The sequence below is a fragment of the Panthera uncia genome (assembly GCF_023721935.1).
Source record: "Panthera uncia isolate 11264 chromosome B2 unlocalized genomic scaffold, Puncia_PCG_1.0 HiC_scaffold_25, whole genome shotgun sequence".
Taxonomy (NCBI): Eukaryota; Metazoa; Chordata; class Mammalia; order Carnivora; family Felidae; genus Panthera; species Panthera uncia.
The window spans coordinates 24,284,784-24,310,032 of record NW_026057581.1 but is presented as its reverse complement, the minus strand read 5'-3'; the positions used below and the strand labels follow the sequence as shown (position 1 = coordinate 24,310,032).

Here is a 25,249-nt window from a genome sequence, read left to right as displayed (position 1 = left end):
TACCCCCACATCTTTGCCTTCCTCTCCTGGTAGGGACAAAGCCTTTCAGATGGAGGATTGGAACCAGGGTTATTCAGGAGGGTAGGGGCAAACCAAAGGACAAGGATGTGAGCATAGATGATCTCAGGCATAAAAGTAGGTATGTGTAAAATAAAAATAAATAGGGGCAGGCAAAGGGAGACAGAACCAAATGGAAAAGTGGAACTCTGCTTGGTGGGCCCTTTTGTCTTTTATTAAACAAATAAAGTGTGTGTGTGTGTGTGTGTGTGTGTGCGCGCGCGCGCACGCGCGTGCACACACACACACTGAACAGTAAATTATATCTTAGGGAAATATAGCAGGGGCTATTTATATGGGTAACAGAGAACTCACAAAAGAAGAAAACTTGAATTTGAGTACATATAATCAAATTATATGTAATCAAATTTGATTACAAATAATCAAATTACTAATAATACTAATTAGAGTTATGGGAGTCATTTATCATTCGTGAGTTCATGTTATATACACAGTAGCTAGTAAGCTCATCACTCATTTTTTTGTTTTACTTAATTTCAACACCGTATTATATAGGCTTAGAACAGACTTATTATGGCATATCTGCTAAAAGTTTTTAAAATTCAGGGGCGTCTGGGTGGCTCAGTCAGTTGAGCGTCCAACTTCAGCTCAGGTCATGATCTCACAGCTCGTGAGTTTGAGCCCCACGTCGGGTTCTGTGCTGACAGCTCAGAGCCTGGAGCCTGCTTCAGATTCTGTGTCTCCCTCTCTCTCTGCCCCTAACCCACTCACATTCTGTCTCTGTCTCTCTCAAAAATAAATAAACATTAAAAAATTTTAAATAAACAAATAAAAGGTTTTAAAATTCTACATTATCTAAGTGATTTTGAACACCCTCTAGAATATAATACAACGAGAAAAGTCATTAGAAAACAGAATAAGAAGGGAAGTAGAAAAATAAAGTGAACAAAACATAGTAGAAAAGTAGAAGATGTGGTACTTAACAACTTCAACAAAAAATAGAGGAAAAGAAAGAAGATAGTCAAAATTAATCTAGTGGAGGAAAAATAAGTGAAATAGAAAAACCTGGTTACGTGCAGGAAAAGAGAATGAACCTGAGCTTAACCAACCTAGACTAAGGAGTAAAGACTCTTCTAGAAAGAAATTGCACCTCAAGCCTTTAAAACAAAGCTCCCACTTCACTAGAGTATCTGAAATTCAGAGTGAATTCTTTTTAATGCACCACAGTGAAGTTTTCTACGATGATCAGCAATGCTAAGCTTCTCAAAAAGAGAAAGGATAAAAGAAAATAGGTCTTCTCCACTTATGGCAAATTACGACAGGCATTTTTTATACAGTACCTGGAGAGAAAAGACTGCTATTGCGAAGATTTACTGAGGCTGCAGCAGAAGATGGAGACATGTCAATCTAGCTCTGTCTACATACCTGCAGACATCTGAGCTGCTCGAATGCCCTTCTCCACTCACCCACTGCCAAAACCTGCTTCTGACCCTGGCACCCACTGACTGGGCAAGCCAGAGCCCTCCAACACTGCAGCCTTGGCAGCCACAGAAAGAAGAAGAGCTCTGTGTCTCCCATTCGTGTCCCATCCCTCCTCCACAAGGCAAGAGAGAGAGGCAGGCAAATTTATTGCTGACATCTCTGGGCTCTCAGCCATTTACAAAGAAGAAACTGAATGGGACATAGGGAGCAACCAGTCATTCCTTTCCACCTTCTGAACAGCATCCACTGCAGAAGCGAAGCCAGGAGGCCCACATCACATGGGATATCAGAATAGGTGCGAAGGATGTTCTTTTAGGGTTTCTGAAGAGCAACATTCTCAGTCTTGTCCTCAAAAATATCCTAAAATATTTAATTTTCAAATCATGTGATATCTAATATTCTGGAGCAGTTTATCATGAAAACAATTCTTCCTAACAATGTTTCTGTTCCAGCTTAGCACCTTCTCACTCTTTAAAGCTATTTCCTACCTGTAAAAATTATAGCACAGAACCCAGAGAAAAACAGTACTAGAAAAAATAATCAACTTCTTATAAACTATTACCGGTAGTTAGTTATTTCAAAGTTATCCAAGAAGATTGTTTTGTCTTCTTTGTCCTACCAAAATTAATGAACAGAAAAAAGAATGCTTCTGTTTAATTATTTGTGTTTTAACAGCCCTAAGGAGGAAGTTCTTCATATGCGCTTCAATTTTGTCTGCGGAAATTTCTTTTTGGTGTATACTGAACAAGATATTAACTCATAGGGAAATGGAGGCCTCAGAAAACCTAAGCTTCAACCCAACTCATTTCTTCTCTCTGGCACATTCTATCATTCCATATTCACTGACAATGAAAAGACTCGTCTGCCCTGTATACCTAACAGCCCTATTCATTGTCCATGGCACAGTTAGAAATGTCCTTCCTACCCGAACAGTGCTTTTCAGAACAATAGCTGAACAAAGAAGGATGTTTCCCAATCCTGCCTAATAAGAATCACCTGCTCTGGTTTTTAAAAATAATCATTCCTAGCCTTCAATCAGAATGCAGAATTCACCTCTATAGATCTGTTCATTCTACAGACATTTTGGGGACCTATTCTGTGCCAGTTACCAGGACAGTAACTAAGAGTCCAAGTATGAGTGATTCAAGGTCTTGACCTTGAAGAGTGGTGTCTAGAGAAAAGTGACAGAAGTTCAGAACAATTGCATGTACTAGAATAAGACACAGACAACATGCTGAGAGGGCAATGCTGGGCCAGGAACGGCACTTCCATGGACCCATGAGTGGCAATTACTGAGTCAAGGTAGAGAGCAGATTGTTGCTGGAATGCATTTCTAGAATGCTTACCATGGTGACAGATACTGTGCTACATGCTTTATATACATTATCACACGTAACTTCCTCAACAGACATCATCCCATTACTCTGATGAGGCAGCCTCTTCTTGATCACCAAAGATCAAGCAGCCCGAATCAGGCTCAGAGCCTCATTGTGCACAAATGAGGACACAGGCATAACCTTCAGGGAAGGCTTGTTTGTCCCCATCTCTGACTGTCACTGTCAATAGCTATGTCACCTATACTGTGAGGAGCTCATGGTCTTAAGGAAATTAGAAACTTCTTCTGCAGAGTGATTGTGCCCCTCATAATGCTTCTCTGAATTTCATGCCCAAATCCATCCTTTTAAATGATCCTTTTCAAGAAAGATGTGTTTCCACAAGTTCAATTTCAAAATATCAAAGCCACTAACCACAGCGAGGAGTATCCAGCTAGTAGAGATGCATATTCAAAGGCCTCTCAACTATTTACCAAACTCAGTCATATAATCTACAACACATTATCTTCAGTGAAACAAAATGAAAATTTCTTACCCATAAATGTTCCTTAATTCTTCACACAAGTAACAAAAATAAAATTTGTTACTGATTCATGTAAGAATAGATAAAGTAGCACTGATACTTTTTACAAGACGAAATTAGCACATAATTACCTCATTCTTTCCAGATCTTGAATCCTGTTCACTAGAACTTTCTTCCAGAAAACATTTCACTTTCTCAACCTTTTCCATGCAGTGGAAAAAGGCCATTTTCTCCAGTTTGTTACTGTTATAACATGTGTTGATTTCTTCCAGCCTCTTCACTTTTAACATCTTGGTGGTGAGACCGATTAAGTTACTGTCTGGAGTGTGGTTTTCATCTCCCTCTGTCTCTGATTTGTAAATTAAGACGCAATCATGAGCGTTGAGCGTGCCTTCCTCTTGACTATAGAAAGAAAGAAAGAAAGAAAGAGAAAGAAAGAAAGAGAAAGAAAGAAAGAAAAAGAAAGAAAGAAAGAAAGAAAGAAAGAAAGAAAGAAAGAAAGAAAGAAAAGAAACAAAAGTTCACATCAGTTATTCACATATTTGACTTTTGGGGAAAATGACCAGTGAGAATTTTGAAGTCCCTTCTATTTAAACTGGAGAGGAGATCAAAAATTAGGAACAGAAATGCTAATGTTAATATCAAATTTCAAATGCTAGGACTTAGAAAGAAAAAAGGATTTTCCCCCACCTTTTCCTATAGAAGCAAACAGTAAGAAGCAAACTTCATTTTCACTGGGTGACTAAATATTCCCCTCAATGCATAAAATAAGATTTATATCAAGTGACCAGGTTAAATATAGAATATAAAGTTTCACTGAGGTTAATTGGTATTGCAGCCCACCCCCTGAGAGGGAAGAGCTTCTTCCTGTGGGAGGATTCTCTCGTGTTCCCTGGGAATTTTGTCCCCCTCTGGGGAGTGATCTCCACCAAATGAGCCATTTCCAGAGCTGTTCTCTGCCTACACCAGAAATGTTTGGTGTTTATTTTAAAAAAGAAATTTCCTGGGCACCTGGTTGGCTCAGTTGGTTAAGCGTTGAAGTCCAACTCTTGATTTCGGCTCAGGTCATGATCTCACAGTTCATGAGATGGAGCCCCCTCCTGGCATGGTGACAGCAAGGAGCCTGTTGGGATTCTCTTTCTCTCTCCCTCTCTCTCCGCTCCTCCCCCTGCCCATAAATACATAAATACATAAATACATAAATACATAAATAAATAAACATTAAAAAAAATAAATTTCCTTGCAGCCCTCTCACGCAGATCACATAGATAGATATCCAGATAGCTTTCTTTGCATTGTCATTAACTGCTAGTTATCAAGAAGTTCAAATCCTTGTGCTTTCCTTGAAATACTTTCATTACAAATTAAGTAGTTCACCTAGTACTGCTCTGATACTACAGATCTACACTTAGGTATGTGTCCACACACTTGATAGTGGGGGACTTGGGGAGAAAGATTGATTTGAATTTACCGCTGGTACCCCACTGCTGACTGCTGAGGCCCCCTGCTGGAGATGTTCTGAAAATTGCTTCCAGCTTTTGCTCCAATTAACATCATCTGCACTTATCTCCACAAAACTTCATTTTTTATTTTCTCAACTCATATAGTAAAACTTATACATACCTTGAGTTCCAAATTATTAAAAATAGATGCTCTACAAAATTCTACTTCACTACACAAACACCTTACTTCAAACATTAAAATGTGAATAGTATCAACCAGAGTTCAATACTACCTAGATCAATAGTAACATTCCTTCAAATTTCCCTGAAACAAAAGTCACTAAAATAAGGAGACAAATACATAGTTATTTCTAAGGCAAACTATGACTTAAATATAATATATAATTGCAGATGGTACCCACATTGGATCAGGAAGCCACATAAAATTAACATATTAAAAAGAAAACAGGTCCAAGATATAATAATTTTGCAAAGAAATATTAAATGCTAAATACATGGAGTTTGGAAATATTAAATGCTAAATAACATACAACTTGTTATTGAAGGCAACATAGAAATAGAAGTAAGTGTGAGAGGTTATGACAACGTTTTAAAATAGAGTAATTACCATTTATAGGAGGACATCCTAGGGTTTGGACCACTTCAAGTGCAGAGTATGATTTCCGGCAGATAATGGGAAGTTTCTCAGAGTTCAGAAAGACTACAAAGTTCTCTGGTAAAGGTCTTTATTCTCAGTCAGTATAAGTCTTCTGAAAAGACAAGCGTCCACTCTGAAAGGAAGTATCCTCTCTCTCAAATGCCGCTTTGAGCCCCTGTTTAAACTAATATGGTCCTTGATCTCATGTTGCTCAGCTGTTGCCTTCTTAGTCAGATGGGGAAGAACATTAATTTTAGACACTAGGCTTTTCAAGGCCAATGGCTCCATTTCAGAGGTCAGGTAAGGAGAGGATGTACTGGGAACAGTGGATGAAATATCACCTTCACCTTTTCTTCTCATCAGTGTGGTAATACTCTCAGAATTAACAAGCTGCATTTGCCTTTGGCCCTGTTCTTCTGCCCCTTTTAGACTCATGACGATTTAAGTGCTCATTCCCAGCCAAGAAGATTCTGGGTGTGAGAATCCCACAGCCACCTTTGTTTGCCCATGTGACACTTTGAACATATACAACTAGAATATGAGAGATCTTTTGAAACCTTGACTGCTTAAAAAAACAAAACTACTAATACACACAATCACACAATTCATCAAGACCTGGAAACTTTTCACCTCTTTGGAGGCTTAGTTGATCCCTCCACTCCTCACCCCAACACCAGCCTCCAGTGCTCTCTTACTTTTCCAAAAGAAAAAAAGTTATTATTCTTAATTCAGATCCATGTGTTCCATAATATAAAAATATATGTTTCCATTTTGAGTAGCATATAAAAATTATAGCAAAATCTTTATAAAGTAAAAATTAGGTGTTTTTCTAGGATTGGAGAACTATCCTTTAGGAGGAGTAACTAAGCAAAATTAGACATTTTTTAAAGATAGATTATTTAATAAGGTGGTTATGAAAAGACAACAGATTTGAGGTTATCAATTTTTCCCAGAATAGTTAAATTGTGAAAAAGTGATAAACTGATAAAATGACAAATCTCCTGCCAAAGAAAACAACACATGTGGCCTTCTGCTGATTTGACTGTAATTTTCACCTAGACCATCCAAACAACAGGATCAGATTTTCCATCCCCTCTGTTCCAGCAAACCAGCCACAGGCTCCAATGAACCAGAAAACAACAAAATCTTTACCTTTGCTTCTTTTTCTTAATAAGTTGTTTTATTTTAGAGTAGTTTTAGATCTACAGAAAAGGTGAAAAGTGAAAATATAGTACAGAAAGTTTCCTAATGCCCTGTACCCAATTTCCCCTATTTTTAACACCTACACTGGTCACAATTAATGAACTAATGCTGATATTAAACTCCATGCTTCACTAAGAGTCTATGAGGGTTTTTTTTTTTCCTAATGTCCCTTTTCTGTGCAAGAATCTCATCCAGGATTTCAGATTCCATTTAGAACCACTAGAATTTGTGATGAATTGGGTCTGGGGTGTGAAAAAAAAAGGATATAGACAAGGGTGACTTTCCAAATTTTTTGCTGAGCATTTGAAGGAGGGAGTTGACATTAACTGAGATGGAAAAGGATGTGAGAGGGAGCAACTTTTCTTGGGTGGGCGGGGGGGGAGGAATCAGGAGCTCAGTTTTTGATACGTCCATTGGACATTCAAGTTGAATAAGTTGTGAAATAGAAATCTAGACTTCAGGTAAGAAGTCCAGATTGGAGATAAAAATTTGGAAGTCATCACATGTAAATAGTTCCATGCACAATATGTATTGGATAAATATTTGTTGATTAATTACTAGAGGGAAGCTTTTTACTTGTGTCTATTTGTTATAAAAAAAAGAAAAACCAATTAAAATAATCCATGCTACTTGCCTTCTAAAATTAGATGACAGTAGTCCACTTATGCTATGTCATACTGTCTCCAGCTTCTGATAGCACAGAGGACAAGCAACCTGGTATAATACTTGACCACCAAAACAGAACAAAACAAAACAAGAAACCAGGTAATATATGCATGTCCATTATGATCTATCTGCCTAGTCTTAGCACCCTAAGTCTATACCCATAAAATAATTGGAATCTCTTAAAGATACTCCTATGCTTGAGAAAGTTCACAGTAAGGCTATCAGCAGATTCAGTGATACGTTTCCTGGATAGCCCTGATATTTTGAAGATATAAACCCTTAAAAAAAAAATACCAACCTCAGAAAAACCATATTCCACAGAGTCATGGGAACTGCAGTTCTTTTCAAAGGACGTTTTCATTAACTACCAAGAAACTATACTATCAGAAAAGCCACACAAAGCCACATAAAGTCACACAATGACTATGTTCTGGTTGGCATTCAAACAAGGCTAGATAATGCTTATCACTTCTATTTGTACACAGCATTACGAATATTTCCAGAACGACAAAGCCTCTTGAACATTTATCCATAAAAGTGGAGCAATCTTCACAAATACCAAAATGCAAACGAAAGACTTCCCTGTTATCCACATAACTATTGAATTTTCTTCCTTTCAAAAACCACCATTGAGAATGACCCATAAAAGCAAAAATGGATAAGTTGCACTTCATTGACATTCAAATTTTGCTCTTCAAAAGGCAGCATAGGAAAATGAAAAGACAAACTACAGACCTAGAGAAAATACTGTGAAGTCACACATTTGATAAAGGACTTGTATCCTGAATATACAACAAACTCTTACAAATCAACAATATAATAACAATCCAGTTGTTTAAAATGGACAACTGATTGGAAAGACATCTCATCAATGAAGATATATAAATGAATGGTGACAAAGTACACAAAAAAATGCTCAAAGCCAGTCATTAAGGAGATGCAAATTAAAATCACAATGAAAACATTTACACCCACTAGAAGAGCTATAATTAAAAAGACAGACAAGAGCAAATGTTAGCAAGGATTTGGAGTGCCCAGTACCCTCATCATACATGTTGGTGGGAAAGTAAAGTGGTACAGGTGTTTTGGAAAACAGTTTAGCAGTTTCTTTAAAAATTATCTCCCATGTGACCTTACAATTCTTTTTCTGGGTATCTACCCAAGAGAAATGAAAACAGGAACACTCAAGGCTTTGCTCATGAATGTTCATAGCAGCAGTATTCACAACAGCCAAAAATCGGCAGCTACCCAAATGTCCATCAAATTGGTCCAATGAATAGAAAGAGATGATGTGATACATCCATTCAAATGGAATACTACTCAATAATAAAAAGGAATGAAGTACCAATCCCTGCTACAATATGGATAAACAAAAACATTGTACTAAGCAAAAAAAGCCAGAAATGAAGGCCACATACTATATAGTTTCATTTGTTTGAAATGTCCAGAGAAGACAAATCTAGACACAAAAAATAGATTAGTAGTTGCCCGGGTCTGAAAGCAGGAACAGGGATTAACTGTAAGCAAAATCTTATTGGGGCGATAAAAATGTTAAAAAAAAAAACTGTTCTGTGGTGGTAATTGTCCAACTCATGAAGCTTCCTAAAACATGGCTGGATTATATACTTAGAGTGGGTGAATGTTATATGCAAGTTATACTTCAATAAATTAATTTAGAAAAAAGAAAACCTAGTAATACGATAAATAAAAAGTAAACTTGTTCAAAGAAAAAAAGAAGAAAGCACTGCTGAACATTTGTGGTAACCAAGCTTTTCCAGGTGACCAAGGCTGGAATCCAATTATACCCAAACGTGTTGGGTTATCTGGAGCCAAAGAAAGGGAAAGGGGAATGGTGAGTGGGGAAAAGTCAAGACTCTTACTCTTCTCCTGGGATGAACACCACATAATGCATAGCTTTGTAATTAATAGAAAAATCAGTGGCAATTTAAAACTAAATTCTATCTCATTTTATCTCAGAATACTTGAAAGGCTAATGATGTTACAGAACATCACGATGTATTTACAACCCAGTTTGATATTAGGCCCTTAATATTTCCAAGTGACAGTGAATAAGTAGCTAAATTCTGTGCACTAAAAAATAAAAATAAAAAATAAGAGGGTTTAAAAAAACTAGATAAAAATATAAATGGAGCCATTTAAAAATTAATCTCCTCCAAAATATTAAGTAATGTTTTAGTTCATTACTTCTGTAATGGTTTCACAATTTGTTCATCTAGTTATATCCTTTTTTTACTTTCATATAAAATGTAAATGCACGTCACTGAGTAAATATACTGTGGATAAAATAATACGTGTGAAATTCAATAGGAACAAAGTACATTGTGAAAATACTATTCATAAATAAATTTCCAAGGCTGACATGACTTTCGTATAATTTTTGTTAAATATTTTTCCCTTTCTCTGACTTATTTATTAAAACTTAAAATTCTCTACAGAGAATTTACATGACTAGAACAATGAATCTCCATATACCCTTCACAGAGATTCACTAAATGTTACACTTAATGTACTATATTTTACATATTAATTACATATTAATTACATATTAATTAGTTACATATTAATTAATTAGTTACATATGTAACTAAATGCTACACTTAATGTACTATATTTTATATATTCACTAAATGTTACACTTAATGTACTATATTTGCTGTGTCTCTTTTCTGAGAGTAAGTTACAGACCACATGAACCTTTATCCCTAAATACATTAGCATATGTCTCCTGAGAATAAAGACACTTTCTCACATAACGGGATCCATTCACAAATTACACAGCACATTTAGCTGGCATGTCTTTTTAGTCTACTTTTATATATTCAAGAAACAATCACGCAGTCTTTTTTTGTTTTTTAACCCTTCATGACATTGACATTTTTGGAGACTCCAGAACACTTTCTTCACAAAATATCTCTCAATTTGAATTGCCTCATTGTTTCTTCATGTTTGAAACTGGGCAAACCATTGAGCACGAAAACCACACAAGTGATGTGTCTTTCTCAGAACGTCACAACAGGCGGCACATGGTGCAGCTTGTAGCGTGATCCGTTATGTTAAATTTGGTGATCTGATTAAGGCGGCATCTGCCAGTTTTCTCCAATGTAAACTTACCCTTTTTCTCTTTGTAATTAATAAGTAACTCTGAAAATTTATGGATATCCTATTCTCCAATAGTCTATCATCCTAAGAGTTTAGTGTTTACTCTTGCCTATATCAATTATTACCACAGGAATTATTAAGTGGTGATTTTCTAATTCTATCATTTCTTCTACATTTATTACTTGGTATTCACCAAGAGAACAGCTCCCCAACTCTATCCTGGTCCCCTTTGCTTATTAGTATCACCATGAACTTGTGGATTTTTAAAAATGAATATATGTCCCCTATATTATTCATTTTGATGCTCAAAGTTTTCCAGATTTGGTCCATTCAGGGCACATCTGAGTGAGTTCCTTGTACTTCTGACATGCCACCATTATTTTTTGAGTATTTGCTTACTTTCTGGCATAATAAGTTGTTCAAAGCTCACATTGTATATTTCCAACTCTATTTCTATAATCTGCCATTTCTCAAAGGAGTCCTGGTTCCTTTTAGAGAATGGTATTTAGAAATTAAGAGAAAGACAATGGGAATGTTCTTTGATACTGGGATGTCATTGCTTCTAGCTGGTTCAGGGACAGAGCTAGGAAATATAACTTTTTAAAAATCATGAGTTCATACCTGTATATTTCTAATTCCAACTCAACACCATAGGATTCTTTCTTCCCCTTCCCTCATTCCTTATATGTATCTCCCTCTCATTATTTGGCCCTGAAAATGAAAAAACACAATAAAATGCTTGCTACAAGGTAAAATTCATGCTACTGCGTGACTATTCTAAACAATGAGGGCAAGTCTAAGAGTGTTCACACCCAATTTTTAAAAACCCCATTCTACAGCATGAATCATCATTTTCTTAGTTTTTGGAATTGGAGGAAGGGTATATTTATGTTTACATTCTTGGGAATGCTTTTCTGCCTTCTAAATTAGAAGCGAATTTCAGGAGCTAGAAGAAGCTTATGATAGTAACAGGGCATGAAATTACAGAAGTGCAAAGCCTAAGTCATGCTCTTCTGACCAAATGTTGGCCTGCTTTTCCCAAGAGGGTAAGGTTCAGGCAAGGAATTTTCCATAGGGAAAAATACTTCAGTACAGAGGGTACTAGTGGCTGATGGGGAGATGGCTGAAAACTTCACATACTTTTAGGGATGTGTTATTTCCTGTTAAAAATAAAACTTGTATTTTTAGGTAGAAAATAGCTATTATGTAATGGTTCATAACAGGTTCTTAGATTTTATGCTCTATGCTCAAAAGCATTGAATTTGTGTGTGTGTGTGTGTGTGTGTGTGTGTGCGCGCAAAAGGACCATAGCAGCTGGCAAAATGGTAAAATGGCATTATACAGAAACATTTTCTGGGTGGGCATAGAAGGATGAATACCCTCATACACTTCTGATTGGAATGGAAATTGCTATAATCCTTATGGAAGGTAATTTGGCCATATCCTCTGACTCACAACTGCATTCCTAAGAATTTTGCCCCAAAGAGATAGAGTTGTAAACAAAAAAAATCTTTGAAATCATCCATGATGATGACATTATTTATTATATTTCAAACCCTAAAAGAGAAGTACAAGCTGGTTAAGTAGATATGGTACTTCCATGAGAAAGAATATTATGCTTCCATTAAGTCACATGTAGAAGAACGTTTAACAATATGAGAAAAGATGAATGTGAAGGGAGGAGGGGGCAGATTATAGAATAGTATATGAATGAAATTCCAGTCTTGACTAAAAAAAGATACTCTATAAATATATAGATGAATGCTAATACAGATAGATACAGTTTGGAAAAATGGGTAAGGTTGCTACACCCAAATATTAACAATGGTTATCTCTAGAGTAGGGATGAGAATTAGGTTTACACTTTTCAAGAATTGCCAGTTTTTCTAAAAACATGTATTTTCTTTTTAATCTGAAAAAAATTTCTATTAAAATAATAAATGCCATAATAAAGAGACATCCTAGTGGGTAAAGCTTGTGCTTTGAAAACAGCTTAGGCTTGCATTTGAGATTTACTTGCTGTGTGAACTCAGAAAAATTGCTCTGTTTTCCTGAAGCCAGGTTTTTTTCATCTGTTAAATGAAGATAACATTTACCTTACAGGGTCACTTAGATATAAGAAATGAGATAAAAATAGCTGATGCATCAGAGAGACTTGATGAAATATCAGCCTTTATCGTTACCATTGGTAATATCATTGTTATTAATATTACTAAATCTCATTTAAAAATAAATCAATTGAAAAACTTGAAGTTTAAAGTCTAAGGAAGAAAAATACTCCCAAGTATCTCAATTTTCTTAACCACAGCATAAGATCACTTACTGTTACTGTATGCCAGGGCCTTTTCAGCCTATGGCTGCAAACTTGAAATATATTTTTCATTCATTGGAATACACACATTTAGAAAGTACATACAACTATACATACAGCTAAGAAATAATTATAAACCACCACCAAAACTAGAATATTACCAGCATCCCCAAATCCCATTCCTTTGTCCTCTTTCTTGAATTAACCACTAATTTGAGTTTTTTATAATTATTTCTTTGATTTTCTTTGTAGTTTTGCCACTTACATATCCACACTAAATACATCGTTTTGTTTTGCCAGTTTGGGATTTGTATGTAAATGTATTCATACTCTTTGCATTATTTTGTATCTTTTCATCAGTTAAAGCTTTCTGTGATTCGTCATATTATTGAGGATAGCTGTCTTTGTCATTTTTCATTGTTGTGCAATATATCAGGGTATAAATACTATAAAATTTATACATGTACCCTACTAATGATGAACATTTTGGATATTTTTGGTGTGGGACTTGTATGAATATTATTATGTATACATGATGTATATGTATATTTTCAATGTATACACCAGCATAAACTCCTACCAACACTATAAGAATGTTTTTGTTGCTCCGTATCTTTAACAATAACTCTTTTTTTAATTGTTTTAAATATATTTATTTTTGAGAGAGAGAGAGAGAGATGAACAGAGACAGAAAGTGAGCTAGGGAGGGGCAGAGAGAGAGAGGGAGACACAGAATCCAAAGCAGGCTCCAGGCTCTGAACTGTCAGCACAGAGCCTGACACGGGGCTCGAACTCAGGAACCGTAAGATCATGACCTGAGCCGAAATCGGACACTTAACCAACTGAGCCACCCAGGTGCCCCATCTTTAACAATAACTCTTACTGATCTAGTGGATGTACAATAATACATTATTTTTTGTTTATATTGCACTTCTGTCTACTGAAGGCCTGAGAACACTTTCATGTATGTATATAATTTGGTTTTTGTCTTTTATTAAGTGCATATTTCTTTGCTCACTTTTTATTAAGTTTACTATATTTTTTATTACCATGTATTTTTCATGTATTTTATTATTACTATTAATTAAATTTAAATATTTTTAAATATTTTTTAATAATATAAAAACTGTGCTTGACAGTAATGTGTATTACAGATATTTTCTCCCTAGAAGGCTTATAAAGTCAGAGGAAGAAATAAAAGGTGTGAGGATTTTTTGGAACAAGAGAGAAGGTCAATATCACTCAATAACCACATAACGTTGATGGTGTGCATAACCATGAACATAGATGTAACACTGAGTAGAAATGATGATAGCAGACATCCTGCTTCTGTTCCTGATTTCAAAAGGAAAGATTTCACCATTTCACAGTTAAGATTAATATTCGCTGTAGAATTTTTGTGGATTCTCATTATCATATTAAGAAAATTCCCTTTTAGTTTTCTAAGAGTTTTTAAATGAATGGATGTTAAGTTTTATTAAGTGCTTTTATTTTTGTGAGTCTTTTGAGATGATTGCATGATTTTCTCCTTTAATCCATCAATGTGGCTCTTTATATTATTGATCTTCTAGTGTAAATCAACCTTCAGTTTTTGGAATAACTCAACTTGGTTATTCGTTATTATCCTTTTCATATATTACTGAATGAGATTTGTTAATATTTTATTTTTAAGATTTTTCCACCTATAGTTCTTGAGTAGGATTAGCCTGCAATTTTTCTTTTAACAAAAGTCCTCATGGGGTTTTCAGCCTTCTTTCTGTTTTAATATATGCATTTAAGGCTACAAATTTATCTCTGAATATTGTTTTAGGCACATTTCTCAGGCTTTGAAATGTAATATTTTTGTATCCTTGAGCTCAAAATATATTCTTATTTCCATTCTGATTTCTTCTTTGACTCATGGGTTATCCAAAATGTGTTTCTTTCTCTAGAGAAGGTCTCTCTGTCCCTTTGTCAAGCCCTGGGAGCACTTCTCAGAAATTCAAGACTTAACAAATTTTCGGCTTGAGGCTCAACCCAGGAATGCATGACCAGGCTGCAGATTTCTCACAAAACTGAGCCTGCTGGCACAATACTCAAAGATAGGCACTTTTAACATTATTGTCTCTGTGCTTTTGCTCAGTGCCGAGGGAACCTTCTCCAAGGTCTCAATGGAGTAGTTATGGGGAGCTGGATTTACTTCTCATTTACTGTCAGCATCAGGGTATTGCGCTTTGGAGGGTGCCAGCTTAATGGAGGAAGGTCTAGTAGACCCCTCAGCTTGGGCAGACCCCAAGCGTGCCTACTGTCATCCTCACCATGAAATCACAGTCTATGCTCTTTTGTGTCTGGCTTTTTTCACTCAACATGATGCTTGTGAAAGTCTTGTATGTTGTTGCATATATCAGTAGTTCATTCTGTTCTATTACAAGGTAGTATTGCACTGTGGGAATTGACCACAGTTTGTTTATCCCTTCACTTACTGATTTACATTGTTTCTAGGTGTTTTTTGTTTTAGTTTGGTTTCGAGTTTTTGCTGTGAAGAATAAAGATTCTATAAACGTTCTTCTACAAGTTTTCTTGTGGACAGGTTTTCATCTCTTTTCAGGAAATACCTAGGAGTACAAGTGCTAGGTCACAGGATGAGTGTATGTTTAATTTTATAAGAAACCAAGAAGTTTTTCAAAGTGCTTGTACCATTTATGCTTCTACCAGCAACGTACTACCAATGTGTGAGAGTTCCAGTTGCTCACATCCTCACTAACGTTTGGTATTGTCAGTCATTTGAATTTTAGTCATTCTCATGGTCATGAAATAGGATTTCACCATATTATTAAAAATCAACATTGTTGAGATAAAATTTACATAAATAGACTGCACTCATTTTAAGGGTACAGTTTTATGGGGCGCCTGGGTGGCTCAGTCCGTTGTGTCCAATTCTTGATTTTGGGTCAGGTCATGATCCCAGGGTCATGGGATCGAGCCCTGCATCAGGAACCCGCTTAAAATTCTCTCCCCACTCTCCCCTGCGCGCTCTCTCTCTCTCAAAACAAAAAAAACAAAAACAGGACAGTTTTATGTTTTTATAAATACATACACCTGTGTAATCATCTCCTCAATCAATATACACCATGTTGCTATTGATATCCCCCCAAATCCCTAATATTCTGTCACCATTAGTAATCCCCACCTCTCTGCCCCAGATAGCCACTGATATAATTTCTATCACTAAAGATTCATTTTGCCTGGTTTAGAATTTCACATAATTGGAATCATACAATATATACTCTTTTGTGTCTGGCTTCTCTTTTATTCAGCATGTTTCTGAGACTTATTTATCTTGTTGTATGTATTGGCAGTTTATTTTTTACTGAGTAGAATTGCATTGTGTGACTAAACCAAATTTTGTTTTTCCATTCATCTCTTGATGGGCATTTGGGGTATTTCCAGTTTAGGGCTATTATGAATAAATCTGCTATAACCATTTGCATACAAGTCATTTTGTGGACATGTTGTAGACATGTTTTCATTTCTCTTGGGTAAATTTCTTAGGAATGGCATCAATGGGTCATGGGGCAAGGGTATGTTTCACTTTTTAAGAAAATTGCCAAATGATTTTCCAAAATGTTTGTACCATTTCATACTCTTATAAGCAATACATGAGAGTACCAATTGTTCCTTGTCTTCTAACGCTTAGTATTGTCAGTCTTTTTTTTATTTTCAGTCATTCTATCAGGAATGTAGTGGTATTTCACTGCCATTTTATTTTGCATGTTCCTGTGCATGTATCATGTGTTTTTTTGACTATTCACGTATGTATTTTTGCGAAGTATTCTTTTATACCTTTTCCCCATTTAAAAACTGGGGTGTTTTGTCTTAGTATTGAATTGTAATAATTCTTCATATATTCTGTATATAAGTCCAGTTCAGATATTTATGTATTGAAATATTTTCTCTCAGTCTGTGGCTTGTGTTTTTATTTTCCTAAAGGTATCTTTTGACAAGCAGATGTTTTAAAATTTTGATGAAGTCCAGTTTATATATACATATATTTTTAAATAACTAGTGTTGTGTTCTCCCAAAAAATCTTTGCCCCAAAGTCATGAAGGTATTTTTCTATGTTTTCTTGTTGAAGTTTTATTCTTTATTCTATTCTTTTATTCTTTCTTATTAAAGTTTTAGCTTTTACATCAAGGCCTGTGATCCACCTTGAATTAATTTTTGCCTGTGGTGTAAGGTAGAAGCCAAAGTTCATTTTTTCTCTTTTGTTTAATCACATTTTGACAGGATCATTTGTGACCTTCACATTAATTTTTAATGCCTTTTTTAAAGGTCTCTGAGATTCTCCTTTGCAATGCCTCACTCTACCAACCAGTCACTCACTAAGCAGCTCCCAATGTATCCCTTACTTATTTCTGAAAATTCCTCAAAGAGTTCCTTAAATGTGCTACAATCTGTTCTGTCTGCTGCAGTCATCATGTTGTGCCTGCAGGGCTCTACTATCCTCGCATAGTGAAGGCCAATCAATGCTCAGGAGTCTCCTTAAAGAAGTCTGACTGCTGGCACTGCTCATGGTATCCATGGTGCAAACATCAAAGTCTGTGCTGTGAGTGCTGTCCACAGTTCTCCTTAAGGTGTTCCTTAAGCTGCCCATCCACAGGGGCCAGAGCAGAGCTGGGGAATATGGCCTCCTCTCCAACTCAGTGCTGCTGGGTCTTCTAGCTGCCAAAGAAGCACCATTTATGCCCAGAACATTCAGTTTCTCACAGTTTGCTCATCTTCTGGTCTTCACCCTTCTCACCATAAGGTTTCAAATGCAGTTTGATTGGCAAGAAAGAAACAGATGTCATGGTATATCCTCCACGTTCTCTTCTGTCTTCCATTAACAATCCATGTCTCCTGAGGTGCCTGGGTGGCTCAGTCGGTTGAGTGTCCAACTTCGGCTCAGGTCATGATCTCACAGTCCGTGAGTTCGAGCCCCACGTTGGGCTCTGTGCTGACCACTCAGAGCCTGGAGCCTGTTTCAGATTCTGTGTCTCCCTCTCTCTCTGAACCACCCCCGTTCATGCTCTCTCTCTGTCTCAAAAATCAATAAAGGTTAAAAAATTAAAAAAAAAAAAAAAACAATCCATGCCTCCCAAAAGCAAGTTAGTCTTACTTCCCAGTGGCAATTCTCCACTGTTCTAGGTGACCATCTTATTTTCAACCTGAGAAAAAAAAGTATCTTTTTTCTTTATGGAAGTTTGTCTAAATACCTCCATATCAGCAGAAAGTCTTCACCAAGACTTTCCATGCCTAAAAACCTACCCAGGTGATTTTTTTTTTAATGTTTATTTCGAGAGAAAGAGCACAAGCAGAGGAGGGGCAGAGAAAGAGAATCCTAAGCAGGCTCTGCACTGTCAGCACAGAATTCGATGCAGGGCTTGATCCCATGAACTACGAGATCATGACTTAAGCCAAAATCAAGAGTCGAACACTTAACCAACTGAGCCACCCAGGCACCCCTAGTCAGACCCCTAGTCTTTTTACAAAAGAACCAGAATGCTCCAAATGTGAACCTTAGGAGAAAAGAGTTAAGTCTGTACTTTAAGCCTGCCTGATTGGTTTTATTCATGGATTCCATTCAAGTACATTCCTAGTGTCTACTACATGTCAGGCATGGGGCCTGGCCCTGAGTGTGCAAGGTGAAAAACTCTATCTTATAATGGAAGCACAAACAGGATGCAAAGAGACATGTAAATGGGCAATTATAATGCTATGAGGTATCCATTATAATAGACAAGGTGTCAAAGGGCACCAAAGCATATGGCAAAGAGCATCAAAGCAATCTGGAGGGTCAGGGCAGGTTAACAGGACTTATCTAAACTGAAGGGTAAATAGTAACCCAGATATAGCAAAAGGCTAGAAGGAAACCCTAGGGTGAGGAAGATACATATGTGTGAAAACATGATGAATATCTTTAGTGTTTTTACCATTAAACATAACAATGGCTGCTAGTTTGTGGCAAAAACAAAATCTTTTTAAGGAGGTATATTTCTCTATTTTATTGGAAGGTTTTTTTTAATCAGGTATTAAATTAGAATTTTGCCTATGTTACTTCAAATTTCACTTTAGAAGATTAAGAGACCTGCTTTCTCCATTAATTTAATAATAGCTAGTACTGGCTAATGCAATTCAAAAAGAAAACAAAATAATAGATAAACGTATTGAAAAGAGACAAGAGTATTGTTCTGACATCAATTCTCTGACACTAACTGGGTGTCCTGTAATTCTTTTTACTTTATTTTATTTTATTTTAAATGTTTATTTACTTTTGAGAGAGACAGAGCATGAGTGGGGGAGGGGCAGACAGAGAGGGAGAGAATCAGATGCAGGCTCCAGGCTCTGAGCTGTCAGCACAGACCCTGATGCACGGTTCGAACCCACAGACTGCAAGATCATGACCTGAGACATCGGATGCTTAACAAACTGAGCCACCCAGGCACGCCAGGTGTTCTGTAATTCAATTCAATTCTGACAACCATTAACCAGGTTAGTATCAGACACCACAGGCTAAGGGAAAGTTCTCCACAAGACTGCCCTCACTTCAGACACCACCATCAATCTGAGGAGCTGCACTCCTGACCAACTGAATACAAATCTGGGGGTTCCCATGATCCCCTCAGTTTTGGTAAATCACTACAACACATCACAGAACTCAGCAAAAGCACTCTACATGATTACAGTTTGTTGGTAAAGGATATACATAATGCAACATCTGGAGGGCACCAGATGCAGAGCTTCCATGCCCTCTCCTACAGGGACAGGGCTCATCACACTCCCTGCCCATCAGTACGTTCACCAACCAAGAAATTCAACTGGGCCTTTGTGTCCAAAGTTTTTACTGGAGTTTCATTATGTAGGCATTATTGACTGAATCCCTAGACACGTGATTGAAAATCTCCAATAGGGGCGCCTGGGTGGCGCCGTCAGTTAAGCGTCCAACTTCAGCCAGGTCACGATCTCGCAGTCCGTGAGTTCGAGCCCCGCGTCAGACTCTGGGCTGATGGCTCGGACCCTGGAGCCTGTTTCCGATTCTGTGTCTCCCTCTCTCTCTGCCCCTCCCCCGTTCATGCTCTGTCTCTCTCTGTCCCAAAAATAAATAAAAAACGTTGAAAAAAAAATTAAAAAAAAAAGAGAGAAAAGAAAATCTCCAATGTCCTCCTTCGCAGGTCAGTCTGAAGGTCTAATTATGTGTTTGGTCTTTCTGGTGACCAGCCACATTCCTGAAGCTATGTAGGAACCCATCAGAGGCAACTTCATTGGCACAATAAAGACTCCCCTGTCATTCAGGAGATTCCAAGCATTTTTGAAGCTCTGTATCAGGAACTAAGGACAAAGTTCAGATATATCATTTTTATATTATATCAATAGAAAAATCACTTAAAACTAATAAAAGGGATTCAAAAAAGGCCAAATATGAAATGAATTAATAAAACTCAATGCATTTCTTTTATACCAATAAGACCAGTCAGAAAATAGAACAATCCAAAGGCCTTATTACAATATCAGGAAAATGTATACAATTTATCAGAATAAACTTAATAAAAGATACGGGGGAATGTCAAGAAAAGAAAGGAGCATGAGGTTGGGTTAAGGGAGAGGAATCACAAAGCAGGAAGAACAGATAACCATAAGGCTCACTTCTAGGATGGTGAGTAAAAGTGTCAGGGATGTTTCACAGTGGGATTAACGGGATTCGGAATGTCCAATGTACCTTGGGTATGAATATGAGGAGGCAAGATGAGGAGGTTCAATAATACTTGTGGCTGCTGAATAAAGGGCTTATTTGATGGGAATACATCATTCCCATACTGACTCTGGAGAAGGGGGACAGGGAAGATGGTTACACTGCTCAAAGTAGACTGACAAGGCCAGTTGAAAACAATTAAATTAAGCAGTGGGTTATTAAAAGAGAAAATTTAAGCCTGGCTTTTATTGCTTTACAATGTTCTCATTTCCTGCAACCTTATAATACAGTTCAAATTTATCTGTATCTATGCTGATTTTAAAAGAAAGTTTAAATTTGGTTAGAAAAGTTGGTATGGTAGATTCATTTTATTTTTCTACCATCACCATCTAGTGGAGAAAACTTTGAACTTCAGACAGAATGAGCTAGGGTTCAGGAAAAAAAAGAATAGAGGCATTGTGTGTCAGGTACTACACTACACACTTTATATTTATAAAGTCATCTAATTCTCAACTGCAGGTCATGTAGTGCCTCATGGAAGTAGGCATTGTTGTTCCTCTTTTAGATTTGGAAACTCAGTCTGAGAAGTTGAGTACCTTGCCCAAGGTCACACTGTGGCCAGCTCAAACGCACATTCCTGAAGTCCAAGTCAAGTGCCATTTTCACCTCACAGTACATCCAAATAGCTCAGTTTTATTCGTGGAAGTAAAATATACAAACACATATGGAGAATTTTGTCTTTTCTTTATATTTTTCCCTCTTTCTTATTATTCCTTATATACATATACGTCAATATATATGAGCAAGTCATATATAATATATATGAGCAAAGTATATATGTTAAAAGAAAATAAAATTATACTATAGAGTTTTGTATCTTCTAATTTTTACTCCATATTACATATTTTCCCATTACAATAAATACTTTAGATTTACTCATATATACATACTAGGTAACAATAAAGACAGATCATATGTAATCATATGTAATGTAAATATACAGTGTAATCTTGAAATGCATTTCAAAAGACTGGTAGAAGCTGCTAAAATATTAATAAAGCTGATCTATGAGTAGATATTTCTATAATATGTATTATTTCTAAAAACAAAAACAAAAAGAAACATTTTAAGCCTTACAGTTACCAAAAGGAAAGAGAGTCAAGAAACTTCACAGTTGTCTAGTTTATTGTCATTATTTAAAAATAATTTGCCTGTGTTAGGGGTGACCATATATGCCTATCTTTCTATAATTGTTTAAAATTAAGATACCATATTACATTTCCATCTTTAGTAATACTTTTCTCACAATCTGTTTTGAAAGCAGCCCTACAACCTGAAGGGTAGCAGGATTTGCCACACAAAAATATACCACTTTGGCAGAAGGATTACAGTTGACCCTTGAACAACAAGGGTCTGGACGGGGTGAGTTCATTTACATACGAATTTTTATCAAAAAAAAAAAATAGTACTGGTATGTGGAATTTAAGAAACAAAACAAATAAACCAAGGCAGGGGGTGGGGGCGGGAAAGAGAGAAGCAAACCAAGAAACAGACCCTTAACTCTAGAGAACAACTGATAGTTATCAGAGGGGAGGTGGGTGGAAGATGGGTTAAATAGGTGATAGGGATTAACAAGGGTACTTATGACAAGCACACGGTGTTGTATGGAAGTGTTGAAATCACAATACTGTACTATACTGTAAATGGATTTTCTCTTCCTTATGATTTTCTCAATAACATTTTTTCTCTAGCTTTATTGCAATAATACAGTATATAATATATACAACATATAAATTGTGTGCTAATCCACTGTTTATGTTACTGATAAGGCTTCCCATCAACAGTAGGCTATTAGTAGTTAAGTTCTGGAGGAGTCAAATGTTATGCATGGATTTTTGACTGGAGTGGGAGTGGGGGGGCTCCACTGCCCCTAACACTGCAATTGTTTGAGGGTCAACTAAGTGTATTTTGAGGTGAAGGCAACTAAGAAGCAGCAGATACAAGAAAAGCTCTCTACTCTCCCTGCTATTTGCCTAAAAGCAGAACAAAAATTTGTAAAGGTGCCCCCCGCTTCCCTCTTTACCAGAAAGGACACACAGTATATTAGTTACCATAGATAACTCTAGACACTTATCAGCCCACAGATGGCATGAGAGGATCTACATAACAAACTTTACTTACTGGTCCTTATCTTCAATTAGTTTCCCATATATTGACCTCCCCACAATTTGCCACTCTTGAAACAGTCCTTTTCCTTTGTCTTGTCACTCCTCTACAAATTAATTATTCTTTTGTTAAGATGCTATATAACCCCAAGTTCATCACTAAGTACTTCATGTGTATGAGTGCTGTACATGTTAATACATTTGTTTTTCTCTTTCTTTTTTCAACTGGAATATGAATGTATTTCTTTATTAGGATGCTCACAAGAATGGCACACTAGCACTGTCCTTCTGATATGATAAAGAATACATATATCTGACCCATATTGTGGCAGGGAGGGGTAAAGGCTCTCAGAACTGGTACCAACTATCCACTGTAGACATCTCCATTCACCAGAGAGGATGCTTCTTGAATCCAAACATCTCTGCTGTAGCTTCCAGTCAGGTCTCCATGACTTGCCCAGACTGCATTCCAGCATCAGCTGACTCTCTTTACTCTTGCCACTTTGGACTCCTTCAAGACCTAGGTCAACTTCCCCATGTCTAACTGGCCCAGGTGCAGCCTCTGGAATTCTGCAGCACATCTTTGGTAGGCTGCTGCCCTGGCACCCTCAGGGGCATGTTTAGGAGTTGGAAGGAGAAGTGGGGGAAACACATTACCAAAGCAAATGGGGCAGATTAGCAAATGACACTTGGACATACACCTAACAATCTCACAGGATACATGTTTTGTCCCCAAATGATACATAATCCCTATAGAGAGCAAACGTGTATGGAATGATTTTGTACACCAGGCACAGAGGATAGAAGTGAATGGTGTTTACATCCATCCTGTCCTACACACAAAAGGAAGTTAGTGCCTGAAAACTGGAACCAGATCTCTATCCTGGCTCTTCCCTGCCTTTGAATGGTGTCACCACTATGTTTCTGCCTGTGCTCGGCATTAGTTCATTTTTCAAAGGAAGGATAAGATGGCACAGAGTAGAATGGGAGATTGGGCTGGGGTTAATACATGCATAACAACCTATAAAACAAAAATAATACAAAAAAGCAAAAACCATATTTAGTACTATAATGCAACAAGAGAAGGTAGCTGGAGATACTACATGCTAACACAGACACTATGACACATGTCCCCAAGGGAAGAACTCAGTGTGGAAGGAGCAGAGGCCACCGTTTTAGACTGAGTCTTTCAATGGACAGCTGAATGGACTGGATTTGCTGCTTCAGCTGTGAGCCTTCTTTGATGGTAACAGAAGAGGTGATGATAGTCCTGGAGAGCCCACAGGCCCACCCCAGGGCCCGCTTGGAGCGCACAAACATGTAGGGCACGTTCTTATCCTCACATAGCAGTGGAAGGTGCAGGATCATCTCCAGCAGCTCAGCATCTGCAGCCATTACGATGAACTCAGAGTTGCCTCTGCTGAGGGTTCTGGTGGCTTCATTAGCTCCTTTCCAAAGCTGCTTGTAGTTACATGACTGCTGAACAAGGTCCAGTAGTTTTCTTGGTGAGGTGGGTGTCTGTGAGGGAGTAGGCCTTTGGATTTATCTCAGCCTCAGTCACTGCAACTCCCAGGTCCTGCCACCCATCTGGGAGAGCAGACACATCAGAGCAGCAGCGTGTGCCTAGGCGCTGTTTTTCTCTTTTTAATCTGCCTTTTGTAAATTTAATTTACAGGGGCCAATAAACGTAAGATGGATAGAGGGAAAAGACGTTTTCTCTCCTCCAGAACCTTCTAAGTACTTGGCTTCTGTGATGTTCCTGTGATGGTTGCTCTGGGGATAGGTAAATTTCAGATTATGATCACCAAAGAATAAAGATTCTTAACTCATTTTAGCATACCTTTTCTATTAATCTTATTTTTCCTTTGGGACTTATCTAGTTTGAAAAACCATGAAAAATCAGATCTCACACCTTTGCACAATTACCAGGAAGTTGGGTCACTACACACTTTACAGCCAGAATCAACTGAAACAATGCTTCCTTTACTCTCTCTTTTGATTACCACCTTTTATCTAATTCTGGTTCTTTGTGAGTCATTCCTCTTTCTGTAAAATCATCTTATATAAAAGACTTATAAGATCCTTAGGTGTCTGCTTTGGGACAAGTTTAATGGAAATGTTCTTGTGCAGATTAAATAAAAATCCCATACTTGTCAACTTTTAGAAAAGTGCATCCTTTCCTACAATTCATTATTTTTTCATTCATTCCCCCTCAACTTATTCTCTTCCAAATTATAAAAAAAAGAAAAATGCATGCTTCTGATACATTTTTGAAGGAGAGCTTTACAGAAAGTAGAAAATCACAAAAAATGGTAACCCTATCATTCGAAGATACACAATACCACACTTGGGTGTTTTAATCTCATTTTTTTTCTATTTATGGTGGGCATTTTCTATCACTGCCTATAATGTAACTTTAACTGGCAATAAAATAACATTTTATTGCTATGGGGGTAAATATGCCTAACTTGACTAACTCACCTCATTTAGAACTAAGTCTAATTTTTAACTATTAAATGTAGAAGACAGGAGACAAGCATCTAAGTATGTGCTTCAGGTAAAAGGCTCGTGGGTAAAAAGGCCAAAAATCTAAAAGAGGGTGAGGTGGAGGATGTTCTC

General features: G+C 36.9%; 1 protein-coding gene and 1 pseudogene across 1 annotated transcript in view; both read right to left on the bottom strand.

Annotated features, from left to right (window-relative positions):
- Positions 1 to 3,738, bottom strand: part of MYLK4 (myosin light chain kinase family member 4) — a 75,117-nt gene extending 71,379 nt beyond the window's left edge. Inside the window, exon 1 of the mRNA XM_049654943.1 lies at positions 3,489 to 3,738. Coding sequence (XP_049510900.1) covers positions 3,489 to 3,647 — 159 coding nt within the window. The 5' untranslated portion in view covers positions 3,648 to 3,738. The remainder of the gene's footprint in view (positions 1 to 3,488) is intronic.
- A 17,400-nt stretch (positions 3,739 to 21,138) lies between these two features.
- On the bottom strand, positions 21,139 to 24,293 carry LOC125939461 (NHP2-like protein 1; annotated as a pseudogene).
- Between the last annotated feature and the right edge of the window lie 956 nt (positions 24,294 to 25,249).